General features: G+C 37.9%; 1 protein-coding gene across 9 annotated transcripts in view; it reads left to right on the top strand.

Annotated features, from left to right (window-relative positions):
• Glut1 (Glucose transporter 1) overlaps positions 1-19928 on the top strand; it is a 250614-nt gene that overhangs the window by 63533 nt on the left and 167153 nt on the right. For all 9 annotated transcript variants that reach the window (XM_067146970.2, XM_067146967.2, XM_067146968.2 and 6 more), the window contains exons 5-6: positions 655-825; positions 14935-15042. In XM_067146970.2, coding sequence (XP_067003071.1) covers positions 655-825; positions 14935-15042 — 279 coding nt within the window. The remainder of the gene's footprint in view (positions 1-654; positions 826-14934; positions 15043-19928) is intronic.

Here is a 19928-nt window from a genome sequence, read left to right as displayed (position 1 = left end):
CTGTGATCCAGATTTATGAGCTTCTGTTGAAATTCAGCAAATTGAGCAGCCATCAAAAAGGGAAATCTCAAAAAGGAACTAGAAAAAGAATAACAGAAGCGACTACTTCAAACAGCTCAGCTTCAGCCTCTCAACCTCTAGAACAGCATTTTGTTGACTGTGAAGAGGACAGACTCTTTGGTAAGGATGGGCATATGGAAAACAACTGATTCAAACACAGGAAAATACCCAAAAGAGGACATAGTTCATATCCAACCAGGACCTACATAGAAGTTGATCCACTTAGGTGTTTTGAATTATTCTTTACTAACAACATAATGCAAACTATACTTCAAAATTCTTAAATAATATATCACTTCTGGCAACAATGTTCAGTTGGCTTATTGTTTTAGTGTAGATATGGTCATGCACGTAAATTTTATGTACGTTAGTATTAGGCAACAAGTGAATAATTTTTGTATGTTATAGATGTTGATTCCCATAGGGAACCTAAAATATTTGTCCTGAATGAGTAAATTTCTGGGGTTAATCACTACCACATAAACTTTCTTGCAGGATTTGGAGATATGGATTAATATTTTGCTTTATTTTCTTCTCTTCTCATCTGTGTTATAAATAAATCACCTTAATATCATGCTCATTTGTTCTGCACAGGTCTCAATACGTCGCTCGTTCCCATGTACATTTCCGAAATAGCTCCGCTTAACCTCCGTGGAGGACTGGGAACGGTGAATCAACTCGCTGTAACCGTTGGCCTTCTCCTCTCTCAGGTGTTGGGCATTGAGCAGATCCTGGGCACTGATGACGGATGGCCAGTGCTGTTGGGTAAGATATTGTGATTAATTGATACAGTAATGTCAGCTTCCATTTAAAGAAGGTATTTATCATTAATTTCATATTGGGCTTTATTTGGAAAGATAAATTAAAATACCACTAATGAAACTTTATGAGGTGATATTAGCGTGAGAGTTATGTTGAGTCATAAATAGTCATTCTTGCCCCGAGGTAAGTTGCATTTTTATGATGTAACTTGTGGATGACACATTGGTATTGGAAGAATATAGTTGAAAATATCACTTCAGAGGGCAGATTCATCCAGAACATGCTGCTGAAAAAGAATTAAACCCTAGCAGGCAGGCAACTGAGAAAAAATATATAATTAGAACTGGCAGATATATCCACATTCACGCCAAGCAAACGACTTGTAGCATTCGAATCTCACTGCATCGCCCACTAAACTGGTTAAGGGTTTCCCTTTCTAAGATTATTGTTGTCTAGAAAGGTCTCCCTGGCATTTGACCTAGGCTTTCCAGGTTATTACCCAAATCTTCCCATGACTTCTTTGTGGACTCAACAATTATTTGTTTCATTCTGTTCCTTTCATCCTAATATAATTCTGCCTGAATTGGTCCTGATATGCCTTCCTTTTATGTTTACAATCTGCCTTCACTACATCATCATCATCATCATAATATTCATCATTTATTGGAAATACCTACAGAAAGATAAAACTCTGCCAGTGATTCCTGACCAGCACCACCAAAGGGTGCATTTCACAGTGAAGTTCATTTTTAAAGCTTCTTTTGTTTCAATATTCACTTCTTTATACTCTGTGTTATTAATGTAACATACTTCATGCTTCGGTATTTGCCGATGATGTGGTGATTTGGGGAAAGGGAGAAAAGGAAGTACAAAGGAGACTGGACATTTAGAATGAAAATCTGAAGGAGTTCGGAATGGTAATCAGTAAAAAGAAAACTGTAGTCATGCACTTGGAAAAGAGAAAAAAAAAGAAGCCAAGTGAACATAGACGGAGAACGGTTAGAGAATGTAGAACAGTTTACATATCTGGGTAGCATTATTAATGGAAGTAATGAAATCAACCCTGAAATTAATAATAGACCAAGTAAAGGTACAAAATTTTATCAAGTCGGAGAGCTTTTATGGGATAACAAAGTACCCAAGAGAACGAAATTAACATTATAAACAGTGTTTCATACCAATTCTAACATACGGACTAGAAACGCTGGTAACTAATAAGAGACAAGATAGTAAGAGCCAAGCAGTAGAAATTAATTTTTTAAGAATATTGGTTAAAAAAGATGAGATTGTCGCAGTAAGACCTATCTTTATCTGTGTCGGTGCGATGTAAAGTCCGTAAAAAAAAAAAAAAAGACGAGAAGAGATAGAATTCAAAATATTAAAATCAGAGAAGAGCTAAATATAGAACCATTAGTACAGAACATACAGAAAGGAAGGCTGAGATGGTTCAGACATGTAAAAAGAATGGGAAAGGAATGGGTAGCAAGAAGGGAATAAGAAAGAGAAGTAAAGGAAGGAGACCAGTTGGAAGACTGAGAAGAAGGTGGATGGATCAGATTTGGAAGGACATTAGAGAAGCTGGACTGGATGTGGCAAACGTAATGGAGCAGGAAAAGTGAAAGGACAGAAAGGAATGGAGGAGGCTTGTTAACCACACCCGAGTGACTTGAGTGGGACATTGATGATGATGATGATGATGATGATGATGAAGATGGTGATGATTTCATTGCTGAATACACATTTGTACAAGATGAACTGCATCATTTTACCTACTGTGCAATAACCTGTCACAATTTACTAGAGGTTATGGGCCCAGGATATTTGTAAAATACGACGCAAAAGTAGTTTCTGTCACACACATTAATCAGGTAAGTCTCAAGGTTAAGTTTGTTCCTTTGATTCAGGTATTATCACATGCTGGGAAACAAGTGCCACTAATATGAAATTTGAAGTATTGAACAAAGTGAACTATGACATATGGAAAATTCAGATATGAGCATTTCATATAGAAAATGATACGTGGGGCTATGTCACATCAAGTCCTGAAGCAATGACAGAGAATGCCACAACCATGTGGGCAGGAGTGGGAGACAACTTAAAAGTACCATCAGACATCACTCGCTAAACACTCATCAGAAATCAAACAGGTAAAAGGATGTGAAACCTTGTGCATGGTAAGGGCATAGTGCACGGAAGTTAGACCTTTTAAATTGATTAATCTTGTCGAAAATGCAGGAAGGTAATGATGCATGTGAACACACTCTTAAATTTTTTGACACCGTAGACAAGTTGATGCAGATGGAGGTAGAAACTGATCGTGGTCTGCTGACCAGTATGTTGCTATGGAACTTGCCGGAAAGTTTAGAAAACTTTCACTATGTTGTTTCATCACAGGAAGATCTGTCAACACCTGAGATTCTGTGAATCAAAAATCAGCGAGAAATTTAACACATCATTACATGGGATAAATATCATTTATTATCCATACTAATATTTGATTGAAAAAATAACAGTAAGTTAATTTATTAATTTGATCACCTAATCAATACAATAAATCTTGTCTTTGTTGAATTATATTTACATGTTAATTAAAATGGTATGCGTTTCGCCTTACATACAGGCATCATCAACCATGGGTTTGACCTTGAAATAAATCAGGCACCTGATTTATATATAAATAAAATAAAACTAATTTATAAAAAAAACCTTGAATAGACTTGAAAAAATTAACGTATGGTAAAGACTAGTACAATGTGGGTTTTGAAGATATTGCTATGAGTGAGAAGTTGACAATTGGTGAAAGTATTTGCAATATTGACATTGGAGACTACTATTTTAAGTAAAGTGTATAAAGCAACAGTTTGTTATACACAATAAGTGGTAAAATTGCTATAAAATGATGTTGACCGACAAGCAGTTAGAATTAGATAATGACGAGAATGGCGATCAAAATCATATTTTTTAAAACATAATGTTGAATAAAATAATGTTGACAGATGGTCAAGTGACCTGTAATTATTTGTTTACGCGAGATAAAAGTCGAAAGTCAATAGCATATGGTGAAGTTGTGGTTGACTTTGATGAAGTACGAGGTTGTAGTTGAAGGTTAATATACGATGTTTATATTGGACCTTTATGGACCATCTCATTTGATACGATGCTATAACGTTGTTAAGAATATGGGTTTATTGAATGCTGGTCGAAAAGGCAATGTGACAGTTGAATGTAGCTAATGTGTTGAATGTTGGATCAGAAGTAGAATCTGTAAAAGGAAACCAGAAGCGTGGTGTTAATTGTATGAAAAAATCGTAATTAATTTTTTTAGGTGGAAATCGTGAACACTTACCATTTGACAATGGTGAGGGTAACTAGTTATGTTATGAGCTAAAAGTTATTGATGATTGTCGAGCTCTTACTACGAGTGTTATAGCTGTAGGTTTGTATTGGAGGGGAATCTGTTTGCAAAGGCGTGACTATGGGCTTGTTTGTAGTACTTGAAGGGGAGCTATTATTGCTGGGTGTATTGTAGCGGTGGGATGCCGTTGGAGGGAGCGATATTAGAGTGGGTATGGCTATGGGTCTATTGGTTGTATATGAATAAGAGGTACTAGCGGTGGGGTGAAGGGGGGGGGGGGAGTGTGTTAGTTAAAGATTTGGGAGTGCTTGTTAATTTAAGGTTGAAAATTTTTAAGAATATATTGGTAAGGGGAATTGATTCTTGTAATAGTAATTGTACCGGTTGGTACACCTATACGCCGCACATTTGAATTTTCCGCCTCAACTGGAGAAACTCTGAACTTTAACAACCGAATCAACTCAACTGTTTCTCAGAAGATGTCACACTGTGTATTTCGATTTGTTTTGTTCTTCATTGATCAAAAAGTCTGGACATTCTCTTATAGATGTCACTGCCAAAAAAACTATGATCACGCACCCTGGTGCGAAGTGAAGGAACTTTTTTTTTAAAGAAATTTTGTATTCAGAAGTTTTGGTCTTTACTAAATTTTGTTCTTTCATATGGGTTGGCAATATTAATTTTTCTTTCTTTTATTTCAAGGTTAAACCCATAGCTGATGATGCCTGTATGTAAGGCGAAACACATACCATTTTTATTAACAAGTCAATATAATTCAACAAAGACAAGATTTATTGTATTGATTAGGTGATCAAAGTAATAAGTTAACTTATTGTTATTTTTTCAATCAAATTTGACGCATGCGAAGATTGCATAACAAGTATTCCACAATGGCCAATCACATGAAAGAGACCAGCCATCAATTTAGTACAATAGATAGGGATCTCAAAATAATAAAAAGGATTGATAAAGGGAAGTTAATGACAGAGTATGAGAACATTTATATTCATTTGGATCAGTATTTCAATAAAGAAAAAACCTGAACGATGCAATCGAAATAAAAAGCCTGTTAATAGAGCAATTGCCAAAATTGCTACAAGTTCTCAAATCATAAAATAGTAAAATCTTCAAAATATTCAATTATAAACCTTCCAACATGTTAACAAACACAAATCCCACCTCGAAAATACATAGTGACGCCCCACCACAAGCCAAGTCAGTATCCAACATCCTGCCCACAGTTCCTACCCCTACGCCCCCTACTCGCCATCCACATGTTATACCAGAGCTTAAGGCTCCGCCCACAGTTCCTTTCCCTACACCTGCTACTCGGCCTCCACTACACCCCCCCCTCCCAACGCATATAACACAAGAAGCAGAAACATGATAACAAACAGTCTCAGTACTGCAAACAGCACAGCTAGGCACTACAGCATGTATAAAGGGGTAAGTGAAATTCCAACAACAAGAATTTCTCATAACAACTACAAGCAACACACTCATAATATTCTTTTGTTACAGACACATTCATCCACAAATGTTGCAGTAAAACAATACACCAGCAACTAAACATCATTTCTTGGTGTCTCTTTTAACCACGCTTCAATAACAAACAGATCAGTGTTAAAATAGACTGACTCAAACCAGGTCAAGAACGGGGAGGACTACTAGTATGATGATTCCAACAGACCACGAACCTTCAATGCACAATCTTTTCATAATGTAGTGGTTTCTCAACTAAACTGAAAGTACAACAAAGGAGAAAAACATTGCAAGTTTAATCCTCTAACATCATTAATTTCAAATAGGACATTAAAACTTGCAAAAATAACTTAGCACTAAATAGTGTTAGTAAAAACTGGGAACTAACAAGATTTTTAGCCAAATCTTACAGATGTTTAGAAATTACTATAATTTGGACATCAGTAAATTGTGATCAATGTCTAGTCCATCACAGCTATATTGTAATTTGTCAATTCTTTTTAATTATTGTAAACTAGTGGTAATATTTTATTGGTGTAAAATAATTTGAATGATCAAATTGTTTATATGAAAGTTCAATGTAAAGACTTAACCATGAGATATTTGTTCAAATGAGGCTGAAAATGCTCTATATAACTAGCAAAACATGTCCCTGTTAGTGTTGTATTGTAATAAAATGTCCTTCTAGAGACAATAAATATTCTTATGTATTGAATTAGGTGGAAAATAAAGCGAGAATTGTAACATGCGAAGATGCCAATCAAACTTCAGTACAGAATGGATGGCCATTGATAAGGCCACAAAATGTAATAGTCAAGGTTATGACAAAAAGTTGAAGAAGAAGAAAGACGCAAACGAAAAAGAACAAGTGGATGCGGTGCTTCAATTGCGGAGACATCAGACATTGTAAAAGAGACTGCAGACAGCCATAGGAAATTGGTTATTGTATCAGTATGCCAGTATTTCTCACCATGAGTGTTTGTTTGCTCTGAGAGACATGACATTGCCTCAGGCATTTCAAGTTAGGAGTGGTGCAGATTGTGACACCTGGTTTGTCGATAATGGCTGCACATCTAGTATATACAAGGAGCTTTCATGAAATTTACTCAAGAGGAACATGGGAAACTGAACCTGACCATCTGTGGACATGTTTATATTGAGAGGAAATGTTCTGTTTCAACCATCATGAAGGTATACGGTGAGGTCAAAGTGATTGATTTCTGGAATACTCTGTTTGTGCTTGATTTGTGTAAAAAAAATCTAATATCAGTAAGTAAAATCTAAGGTAAAATTGATATCATATTCAACAAAATGAAAGCCAAAGCAGAAGTTGTGGGCAGCAAAGGGCATGTACTCCTGGCTATGACTCATAAGAACAGACTGTAGTACTTTCGAGGACAAAGCTGCACCAATTGCAAATTGCTGAGGGCAACGAGGTAGGAAAAATTCCAAAGAAGAATTCCCTGGAATGTTGGCACATCCAGCTAAGACATTTATATATTCAAGAGCTCCATGAGGGCATGATGAAGGGGACTCTGCAAGGGATAACAATTGAAAACTTGGAGGAATTTGACTTCAGAGTCTGCTTGCAGCGGAAGATAGGTTGATCGCCATTTCCGAAAGCATCAGAGAGGAAGTTTTGCCATGGGTAACCTAGTGCATTTGGATGTTTTTGGCCTGATGCGCATTCTCTCACAAAGCAAAAATAGATATTTTTGCACATTCATTGATGACTACACAAGCTAGTGTGGGATAAAGCTCATTAAACAGAAAAATCACATGCTTAAAGTGTTCTAAATTTTCAGATGTAATATATACACTCACCAGGGGGAGAAAATCATTTTTTCAAACAGATAATATGTTAGAGTTCATGAACCAAGATTTTGACAAACTACTTGAAACACATGTAATATCCCAATGACTGACAGCCCCTTACAATCCCGAGGAGAATGGCATTGCTGAGAGACAAAATAGAACATTCCTGGAGGCGGCAAGGTGTTGGCTAATACATGCAGGGTTGCCATCAACATTTTGTGGGGAGACAACACTGCAAACTTCATCATAAACATATATCCCATGAAAAAGTTGGAGGGGCAACTGCATATGAGCTTTGTCATGGTAAACCACCTGATGTGACAGACTGCAAACCATTTATGTGCAAAGTGTTTGTCATGGACAGGTCACCAGTAGTAAGAGGTAAGCTCAAGCCTCTCTCTAGGGAAGGAATCTTAATAGGTTACAGCATGGAAACAAATGGGTGTCGAGTTTGGATTCCAAGCAAAGGCAAGATTGAAATCTCAAGAGATTGGAAGTTCTAGAAGAAATTGCAATGAATCAGAGATTTTGAGTCAGAAGAAGTGGCTTCATGAGGATTGTCCAGTCTGCTGAATGACTACTTTGTAGCAGGTAATCTGTCCATCAAAATTTATCTCAACCGTTCTGAATGTTAAGACGTAGACACTGAAATTTTTAGACCAAGAAGACAATGACTTTGCAGCAGAAGATTTGGACCAGCAGGATTTTCTTGGTTTCCCTGTAGACAAACCACTCAGACACCAACCCAGAAAATGACTCTAGATTTACACAGGATCACTAGGAAGGCCTCATTTTGATCATGGTGACAGAGCACCGATAAATCACAACGATGATGAGAAGGTAGACTTGACATATCTGACTATGGTTCCTATCTTGCAGGCTTTATTTGGTGCGCAGTCACACGAGTGGCTGGAAGCTTTGGCGAGTGAAGTCAGGTCAAAACTGAAAAACAAGATGTGAGACTTGGTATTGAAGTCGGTAGCCTAGAATGTGATTGGAAGCGGATTTTATGATGTAAGTCCGGACGGATGGACTCGGATAATCACGAAAGGATGTTCTCAACGTTGTGGAAAGGTCTATCACTAGAGGCATGATTTTTTTCGCATTAATTTTTGAATGATTTCGCGAGAAAGACACTAATTTTTGTGCTATTTCATGAAATAGATATTGCCGTATCGCTTTAATTTCGCTTTAATGAAATTCTAAAATTATTCATTAAAGGTTTCATTACTATCACTGATCGTTGATTGTGGAGGTTTAATTGATAGACTGTACATACCTGGTACATACTTTTGAAGCCATTTCCGAACTGCAAGGTCGTCTACCTTCTCCAGCAGGATGTTGGCTGTGAGTAGCATCACTGTTGATTCATGAATACATTCTATTTTTTCACTCTTAGCTTTCTTTTGCATATCTAATGAGAATTGTTGCCTGCCGTTTCACTGTTCGAGTGCTAAATTTACGTTCTGAATGTACCTTATTTTTAAAACAAAGTTTTGAGACAGTATCTTTTTTCTCCCACTTGATACGAACATTACAAAATTTACACATTAAAATATTGCTTTCCGAAACGTATAAACCTTCACTCGCATACTGTTTAGCTCTGCTGTGCACCATAACACTTCTTGAGTGACCCATCTTCGCTACTGTCTGTGGTCACTTTCTTGATTTCACCTGACCACGAAGCCGAAATACACCAGTCAATTGTGCTGCTTGTAGACGTCATTAGGGATTCCAGGATTGCAGAATGCCATGAGGAGACAGGCTGGGGTGGCATTACCAGCCACCACAAGAACAACATTCCAAACATTTCGTTTGGCAAGAAGCCAACCCCTTTTCTTTGATGCCATGTCTTAAAGAGATCTTCCAGAACATTAATGATAACATATTTCTTTCCTGTTGATGAATCTTTCTTTGCTCTTCCTTTTCTTTTCATATATAATCTTGGAACAAAATGTCAAGTTCGTTATTCACTACAAATTTCGCTGTAATATCGCGCTTATCGCAAAATAATTGAATTTTGCTTTAAAATGGCCTTATCACTTTAATTCGCAAATTTTCTTAACCGGAAACATATGATTCATAAAGATATCGCAAAATCGCTCAAAATATGTTTTGTCGCATTTATTGTTAATGCGAAAAAATCATGCCTGTAACTATCACCTAAGTTTTGCCCTGGTTGCTTGATTGGATTTGGCCATCACATATGCAGTACAGAACAGGATGAATATTTATTAGCATGATTGAGCTACAGCTTATATCAGTGCTGTCTTGGACGAAGATGGAGTTGGAAGAAGAATCGTGGTCAAGAATTCATCCATGATGCTGAGACCATGTTTCAAAGGCTGTTAATTGGGGGAGGGGACTTCATCTGCCACATATGGCTTGAACCAGGCTGGTTGAACTTGACTCCAATGCCTTGATCAACAATTTCTTTGTCAAGGAGCATTACTGACAAAGGGATATCTGTCTATTTATGGGGAGAACCAAGGTGAGCAGATAACTGTCATCTTAGTATACATCGACAACATTGTGGTGCTGTGTTGAGACCCTGAGAGATTTATTCAATTTAGAGATTGTCTAAATGAGGCTTTCAGATTAAAGGATCTTTGCAAATTGAACCACTCTCTAGGGATAGACTTTAGCAGGGACGATGACAACATTACGCTGAATCAGATGACATACATAGAGTACAGCTGTGTCATTTCAACATGTCAGAATGCAATCCCATATCCACTCCTGCCACTGCTGGAGCAAAGTTCACCAAGAAGATTATATTGTACGATGACAATTTCAGCACTCAGAAACTAGCCACAAATCATGTTCTTCGTGCGCAAACAGAGCACATAGATGTTTGCCATCACTTTGATGGAGAAATCATTCAGTCTGGAGTTGTGAATTTGGAGCATATAGCATCTGGAGACATGCCAGCTGATGTCTTGACGAAGGCCTTGTCCAAGTCAAGACATGAATGATGTCTGCAATTTTTGGGATTATAAAGACTGAGAGGTGAGGGCATACAGCTTGTCTTGAGGAGTAGTGTGTGAAATACCTACAGAATGAGTCAAATCTGCCAGCGATTCCTGACCAGCACCACCACAGGGCGCAGTGCACCTTGAAATTCATTTTTAATGCTTATTTTGTTTCAGCTTTCACGTGTTTGTTATGTGTTATTAATGTACCTTAGTTCATTGCTGAATATTTATTTTACAAGATAAAAGGCATCATTTTACTTACTATGCAATAACCTATCAAAATATATTACTACTACTACTACTGCTGCTGCTGCTGCTGCTGCTACTACTACTACTTACCTGGAATTGTCATAATCATCATCTGGGTATCCTTCCAGCGAGCCGGGTAGGACTTTTGTTGACATTATGCCTCCATCGTTTCCTGTCATTATTGAGCTCCTCTCCTTTCACATCCTGCAGTGTTGTTCCTTTCTCAGTAAGGTCTGCATTTGTTTGGTCCAGCCACCTTCTTCTGGGATGCCCAACAGTTCTCCTACCAGGTACTGCCATTTCCAAGTATTGTCTGGGGGTTCCAGTCTCTTCCATCCTTCGCACATGCCCAAACCATTTCAACCATGTAATGCGTAGTCTATCTTCCATCGTACAGGTCACTTGCATGTCATTTCTAATGCACTCATTTCTAATTCTGCCTCTTCTTGTTTTTTGCATTGCAGATCGTAAATATTTCATTTCACATGCTTGCAGTTTGCTGATGTCTCTTTTCAATAACACACAGGTCTCCAACCCATTTGTCATGATTGGCAGGAGGTAAGATTTGAACATTGTTTGTTTGGCTTTTAATGAACTGCTTTGTCCCACTAGATTTTGTACCTGACAGAATAACATGGAACCTTTTGTCACTGTTCTGGATTTCCGATTTAGCACTCCCCTGGTTTGATACAATACTTCCAAGATAGCTGAAGCTTTCTACACATTCAGTTCTCTCTCCATGAAGTTTGAGGTCACGTTTGCTGGGTGTTCTTCTCAGTTTCATTGCTACTGTTTTCTTCTTACTCACAGTTAACTTATATTCCTTAAATTTGTTGAACCAGCAATCTAATTTCCTTTGGACTTCTTGCTCTGTTTCTCCCCAAATGGCAACATCATCTGCAAACACTAATGCATACAAATCTCCAGGTTCTGCAGCTTTAATTTCTTTAATGATTACATCCATGAGTGCAAGGAAAAGTAGTGGAGATAGTGCACTGCCTTGTTGTACACCTCTCTTTATTTGGAACCATTCAGATCTACCATTCTCTATTTGTACACTACTTTCAAAGTTTTCATATAGAAATTGGATCTTTCGAATTAAAGAACTTGGAGCCCTTAGTTTATGCAGACATTCCCATATTTTGCTCCTTGGAACACTGTCATAGGCTTTTTCTATATCTAGGAACATTACTATCAGATCTTTCCCTATTTTCTCAGTACGTGGTGTCGACCTCTGTAGATCTTTTTCCACTACTTGTACCATATGATATTAACCTGTGTGTAATTGTAATTGCTGAAGTATAGAGTTGAATGTGAGGATAACACAAACACTTAGTCCCCAGGCCAGGGATATTAATCATTTACAATTTAAAAATCCCGACCTGGCCGGGAATCGAACCCAGGGCTGCCGGGTGACAGGTGGACGTGTTTCCCCCTACACCGCAGGGCCAGACTACTTTTCCATTAGTTGTCTAATGGCAAAAATCAGGTCTATTGTTCCTCTGTTGCCTCTGAAGCTGTGTTCTTCTTCAAACTGATATTCTATCCTTGTTCTTCATCTCTTCATTATGATCTTTTCCAGTATATTGAGGCAGTGTGGTAGCAGAGTAATTCCTCTGTAGTTTGTACACTTTCTTCTGCTTCCTTTCTTGAATACTGGTATGATCAATCCTTTTTTCCATTCATCTGGTATCTTATTTTCTCTCCAGATTACTCCTAGTGTTTGATGTAGTCACTGAAGACCTTGTATGCCTGCCGCTTTGATTATATCTGATTATTTTATGGCTGTCTTGTTACTTAAAGAAGGTGTTTTTATTATCATAGTATTTCTGGCACAGAAATCTAGGACATTCTCGCCTTCAATATTCCTTCCCCCATGTCCAAAGGACCCTATTACCTTTTCATAGCCTGTTCTATCTACTCCAACTTGGACATTTAGATCCCCTATTATCATAATATTATCCTCTTGTACATAGTCCTCAAAGTTCTCAAGGAACTCTTGCTTTTCTTCATCATTACATCCTGTCTGCAGAGTATATACTTGGATTATTGTGAGACTGTTACTTTCAAGTTTTGCTCTGGCTTTGATCATTCTTTCATTTATATTTTTGATATCTGTTATGGCGTCAATATCTTTATGTAGCACAAATCCACCTCCATTCTTTGTTTCCATCTTGTTACCATGCCAGTATAGCTTGTAATCTTCCCTCAGTTTCTTTGATTTCATCCCCTTCCATTTTGTCTCGCTCATTCCTCATATATGAATCTTCCTCCTTTCCATCAGGTCGACTATCTCTTCACACTTGTTGGTCAGTGTAATTATATTCAGGGCTCCTACTCTCAGTTTGGTTTCTTGGTAAGGTCTATTCCTGTTATCGAAACCGACTTTCAACCTATTAGGTCGTGTTACGTACATTTAGTACGTGTTGAAGAGATGTTAAGTACAGAATAAAAATGGCCAACCAGACACCAGTGGGATCCGAACCCACAACCTCCTGATTTCGCGTCGGTTGCTCTACCAATTGAGCTATGGTGGCCTAGGTCATCTTTGTTCTGTTGGAAAGGATCTAAACTACAAGTCTGGTACTACTACCATCACACTGTAGAGTGCGTTTAAGTTGTCCGTTGAGGGCCAAGTCAATCAATATTGAATTTTCACGACCGCATTGTAATCAAAACAGTCTTTCAACCTCTTAGGTCAGGTTACATACATTCAATATTCATTGATTTGGCCCTCAACGGGCAACTTAAACGCACTCTACAGTATGATGGTAGTAGTACCAGACTTGTAGCTTAGATCCGTTCCAACAGAACAAAGATGGCCTAGGCCACCATAGTTCAATTGGTAGAGCAACCGACGCGAAATCGGGAGGTTGTGGGTTCGGATCCCACTGGTGTCCGGTTGGCCATTTTTGTTCTGTACTTAACATCTCTTCAACACATACTAAATGTACGTAACATGACCTAATAGGTTGAAAGTCGGTTTCGATTACAATGCAGTCGTGAAAATTCAATATTCTATTCCTGTTGTTATGTCTTTGATCGGTATATCTTCTTGCATTTTCAGAATAAGCATCAGCCTTCCTAGGGTCATCATTAGTTCCTGAAGTGCCAGAAATGGAGTCTTTTTCTGGTATGTTCAATCCGAGGCTTGTCCGTACATTGAAAGCTCAAACAATTACTTCTTTACTGGCTCACTGGGCCTAACATGAAGAAGGATTTTCTTTCGGGGTTTACTTCCTTAGCCTTTGAGGATACCTCCTCATCCCACAAGGCAGTGGGTTCCATCTGTACTACCTCAGAGGATGGGTTGCCTCTTCCGCCAGCTCTGCCGTACTGAATCTTCATCTCCACCTTCAATGCCATTGAGGTCTTCACCCGTAACCTTGGGCAGAGGTTCTGTGATATACCCCACGGGACTGGGTTCCCCTCTGAACTCACCCATCCTACCACTCCGGCCTACTGGAGTGTAGGATGCCCACCCCCGCAACGTGGACGCACCAGGCAAGAATTACTCAAGTGGAGGACAGGGAAGGTGGCCCTGTCTCCCTTGAGTCGGGTTAATGGTTGTATATGATACTACAACCAAAGGCTACCTGAAATTGTATTCTACTGTAAAAGTAGTTAGTAGTACCTAAACCAAAAATGTTATTTTTAAACTTAATACTCCTTTCATGAATGTAAATTTTATCTCAGCATTTTTCTTTAAAAGTACTTTATCATAAATAGTGATTTTACAAATCAGTGAAAGCATTAATGTAAAAATGCAAGAAACATTCCTATAATACAGTGGTTTAGACTTTGAAGGCTGGCATGTCGATAATAGTAGAAGAAATTTTCCGGGCTTGAAGCTCATAGGTTTCTGACTACCAGTGTTTTACAGGATACTGTGCAGGCTACTACTGACGTCAAAAGAGGTCTGGACAATGCTAGATGTGCAGAAACATTAAGAGTTACAAACCCAATTGAACCACAGCCCACAACTCGAAATAATTCTTCTACAAACAGTTCTGGGCTTATTTCAAAAAAAAATTTAATTAATTTTGAATTTTTCCTGTTGACTTTGGTACATGATTTCAATTTTTGTGAATTTCATTACATTCCTCCAGTGATTCCTTCAGTTCTCATTCCTTCAAGATATTTGCCCATATAAATTGAACTCAGCATACAAAGTTCAGTAGAAAATGTACAAACTGAAGATTTATATTCAAATATTCTTACTGGTTTTCATTTCAGGTCTTGCTGTATGTCCAGCTATCCTGCAACTAATATTACTGCCAGTATGTCCTGAATCTCCACGTTATTTGCTCATAACCAAGCAATGGGAAGAGGAGGCAAGAAAAGGTATTTATAAGTGTAGTAACATTTTCAAACCAATGTCAGGGACTAAAACTTACCTGGTACTAATTGAGAGAAATTTGTTACTATGTGACCAGTAAAACAGTGGACTGAAAGAGCAGTTGTATGAGTACAGGTAATAACTGGTACTTTGTAATATAGCTCAGAACAGAAGTCTACGGGAAGAGCTGTAAACTAGAGCTAAGAAGATAATTTACTAATACATGGTACGGCAGAAATGATGAATTTCAAACGTAAATGACTCTGCAATGCAATAAGCTATTCACAAATTTATTGTGCAGTTTAAAAGAGTAGTGTTTGCCATTTATGTCACATACAGTAGATTGGAGCGAACTAACCACCCGCATTGGCCACAGGGAACAGGTGTTATTGTCACGCCACGCGAACGGCCTTGGCCTTGGAGAACGTGCATTGCCTCGTCTGGGGTAGTCAGTCAGTCAGTCGTCGCTAGCATGGTGTGGAGTGGTGAGCATCAAGGATTCGTGATTGAGATTTCGTTCAAAAATGCAGACTCTGTTACCATAACACAGCTTTTCTTTTGTACACTGTGACAGTAACATCTGATAGTTATGCAGCTGTTACGCAACTTCCTGCAGCCAACATTCAATGACTTAGGGAATCCTGCTGTGTGGTTCCAACAAGATGGTGGCACTCCATTCACAGCCAGGGCATCGATGGGCCTCCTCAGAGAAATGCTTCAAGGACATCTGATCCCTGTACGGGGTGACGTTTCGTGGCCAGCCCATTCCTCTATCTCGCCCCTTGCAATTTATTTCTTTGGGGACACCTGGAGGATCGCATCTTCCAACGTAAGCCATGAACACTACATTACCTGAAAACTGTCATCTGTGAAGAAATCGAGACTATACCACAAGACATGCTCAAGGGAGTCGTGCATAACTTCACGGAGAGGCTTCAGAGGTGCATCGAAAAGGACGACCAGCATTTGGATGACATTATTTTTGAAACCTAGTAGGTGTATGTGACATAAATTTCTAACTCTACTCTTTCAAACTGCACAATAAATCTGTGAATAGCTTGTTGCATTGCTGAGTTCTTACGTTTCAAATTCATCAGCTCTTTCTACCACACCATGTATATGTACAAAGGCTTGCAAGTCATATTTATGTGATTGTACTAAGATAAAAGATCAATAAGAAATATAACTAAATTAAAAAAATACACATCTTCAGAATCCATTTGTTGAAATGTTTCCATGCACATTTAACAAGTTGATTATATTCAAGGAAATAAGAACAAATTTTAAAATCTGGATTTTATAAGTTAGAGCTTCCCTAAAGATCAGTTAGCAAAAGGTAGAACCATATGGATAAGAATTCATAAAGAAAGATTTGTGGATTATTGTACATTCCCATCAGTAAAGTGTACAATCAAGTATTTACTTACTTTCTTTTTTTCTGTCTTATTTTTCTCTTACTTTGTTGTATACTTACCAGTTAGGACAGTTCTTCTTTGTGATGGCCATCATGTAGTTACTTCCTATTCTAATAATTCTGTTTCATTCAGTCAGGCCCTTTATAAGGTAGACCTTAAGATACAAACATAACATCAGGGAGCAAAAAAACTTGGGCTGTAATTTAACAAACTGTTACTATGTTTAGAGAAAGGAAGAACCGTCTTTCTCCAAAGACCAAAAAAGTAATTAGTGGGATGTAAAAGCAATAACACTATTATTGGAACTATCTTAGAACACTTCCTTGTGAAATTCTTGAAGTCAGTGTTAGTTATCCTGATCAATTTATTCTGTGGCATTTGCACACTATTCTGGGCCTTAACTTGCCAACACGAATGTAGTTCAGTCATGTGGCCTTCAGATATTGGAGTGAAATATGGTCAGTGTGATAATATCCTCAGCCATATTGCTTGGCGTTTGTGAGTAGGTCTCCTGCTTCTTGTATCAACAGCTCATCAGTTGGTGGTACAAGCTTGAATTAACTCCATTACAGACTTTGTTTCAGAATTAAAATCCCTGAACTGGCTGGGAATCAAACCTGGAACATTTGGCTTGCTACCATAACACAATGGTCTGGACTCTTGAACAATTTACCCCTAACTACAGTACAAAGTTTCTTGTTCTGTTGTGAAGGAAATCCTTGATCCAAAATTGTGACAGTGACTGTAACATTTCTCCTCCATTAATTCACTTTTAGAGTGATAAATGCCAGTAACCAAATAAGATATTTTAAATGTGTAACTGAGATGTACTGCATATCTCATATAATGTGAAGGGAAACTGTAATTTTCTATAATTCCATAGACAATTATCAGGAATTGGAGCTGATAATCCTAAGACAAATATATCCTCCTCCTTCTTCTTATTCTTCTTATTCTTCCTGATACATTTCTGCTTATGCAGGTCATTCATAAGACAAATATAATCACCTTTAACAATGATCGAGAGATTACAAAGAGCTTTCGGGGCCGATGACCTTAGATGTTAGGCCCCTTTAAACAACAAGCATAATCATCACAAAGAGCTTTGTTCTAAATAATTATGTACTACAACCTACCTGTGACATATGGATGGCTAGAAACACAATTTTATTGTCCTAATGATATATTCTGTACCGGGCAAGTTGACCATGCGGTCAAGGGCGTGCGGCTGTGAGCTTGCATCCGGGAGATAGTGTGTTCGAATCCCACTGTCGGCAGCCCTGAAGATGGTTTTCTATGTTTTCCCAAATTCACACCAGGCAAATGCTGGGGCTGTACCTTAATTAAGGCCACAGCCGCTTCCTTCCAACTCCTAGGCCTTTCCTATCCCATCATCACCATAAGACCTATCTGTGTCGGTGTGACGTAAAGCCACTAGCAAAAAAAGAAAGAGAGATTCTGTATATTACATTTGCCATTCTCATCTGGTGCACAAAATAAACTATTCTTCTTCTCTTCTGTGAGCTTCTGGTTTAGTTTTCATCCTCGTACTTTTACCTAGAAAGCCTTATTTCTTAACCACGATTTTTCAGTATTAAGGGGAAAAGTTTCTGACTCAAATTTTGAGAGCTTCTGACATGTAATTTTTGTGATGCAAGAAATGCACCACAGTCTAGAAATTTTCTGAGAACTTATTCATCACCTTGCAAGACACACTACTTCATATTACCAACATTGTTTAGCAATAAGATTAAGGAATGCCTCAGCAATGCTGTAGTACCTGAATGAGTGAAATTTCACTAACCCCTGTAGTTATGTGTAATTTATAATGAATGCCTGTATTTGAATTTCAATCAGTTCCTTGGTATGGTTTCAACCAGAAAGAGGTTATGGTAACCTTTAACTTAAAAGGAGTGACATACATAACATTCACCCAGAAAACTAGTCTGTGATGGGTCTGCTATTTGGAAGCAGAGGTAGTGTACGGTACCTAAGCATATGTGGAAAATATTGAAAAAGCTTGGAATCCAGCACACGACTTTGGAAAAAGTTGTAGTGGACACTTTAAAAGATTTGGTGATGATCTTAAACCATCACTTATACTATTCCTAAATGATAAATTATCTATTGTTTCCTTTATGTAATTACAATAATTTTTATATTTTAGTTTATCATCACCTAAATTGTAAAAATTCAGGATAGTTGTGGTCATTCACACTTTGTGAACTGATGTCTTTTGAAAAATAAATATCTATAACCATACTGACCAATTAAACTTCAATAAAGCTAGTCAGTCAGTTCTATTTATTACCCAATCATATTATGCAACATTCAATGTTTCACCGTCTTTTAAGAGCGTCTGCAGTGCAATCCTGTTTATTTGATCAACGTAGACAACTTAGACAACTCAGACACTGATACAATTCAAACCAGCTTGTACTAAACTGTTTTAAGTTTAAAAAATTTAAGTCTTTAAAACTAATTAAAAGTAGGATATTGAAGGATTAGTACATCACCTCCTACGTCTTCTGCACACTCTATCAGATTCCCAGAGCCAGGTAGGGTAATGGACGAGTGACCACCACCTCTGCTAGTTCTTCCATCATTTTTCTCTGATAAATCTGGTCCAATTCACACCTCTACTCTTCACTGCTTCTTCTACTTAGGTTATCCACCTACCTCTTCCTTGGTTACCTCCTTGGTCTTGGTTAGTCACTTCATATCCCTTCAAAATCCTGGTCTAAAATTTCACATATTTACTTGACCTTAATCAACATTTAGAAGTTTATTTCCAACCAGTATTTCAGCAGAACTTCCTGTAATTTTAACTTGTGGAATACAGTATGTAATTCATTATCACTGCTGATGAAGTATATGACATTTAATTAATTGATCTATTTTTTAACAACAAAATTCCATCCAAGAATACTTTACACTTAACAGATTTGAGTTTTCAGTCCTACATTTTTGATAATATCCATAAAAGTAATTGTCGGTATCAGTGTTAAACAGTGTGTGGCACTGCAAATGCCATCCATTATTTTCACTGTCCCACATTCCTTGGCAATTATTAATTTATGTAGTAAAAATATTTAAATTAATAAGCCTAACTGGAATATGAAAGGCGATTTATTTCTTGCAAAATATTTAAATTGGACTTCAGCTCTGGCAAGCAAGCTTACTCCATTAGAGCCCACTACAGTAGAAGTCCACTATAGCGAGTGTGGCATATAACGAGAACCCCTTTATAACGATAACTTTTGTAGGTCCCTTCAAAATGCCTATATAAAACTGTGTATTAACCTTCGGTTACAGCGAGAACCCTATCACTGACGCATCCGTTATTACGAGCGATTATGCGCGCTCGATTTTTTCCGTTGCCGATATTTATGCACCTAGTCATTATACTGCATGCGATCGATCATCTTCGGTACCGTATCGCTTTCTCGCTATGCCCACCAGAGAGCTCTCTCGTC

This window comes from Anabrus simplex, chromosome 5, assembly GCF_040414725.1.
Source record: "Anabrus simplex isolate iqAnaSimp1 chromosome 5, ASM4041472v1, whole genome shotgun sequence".
Taxonomy (NCBI): domain Eukaryota; kingdom Metazoa; phylum Arthropoda; class Insecta; order Orthoptera; family Tettigoniidae; genus Anabrus; species Anabrus simplex.
Note: the sequence above shows the minus strand (reverse complement) of the source record. Positions and strands in the feature narration are given on the sequence as shown.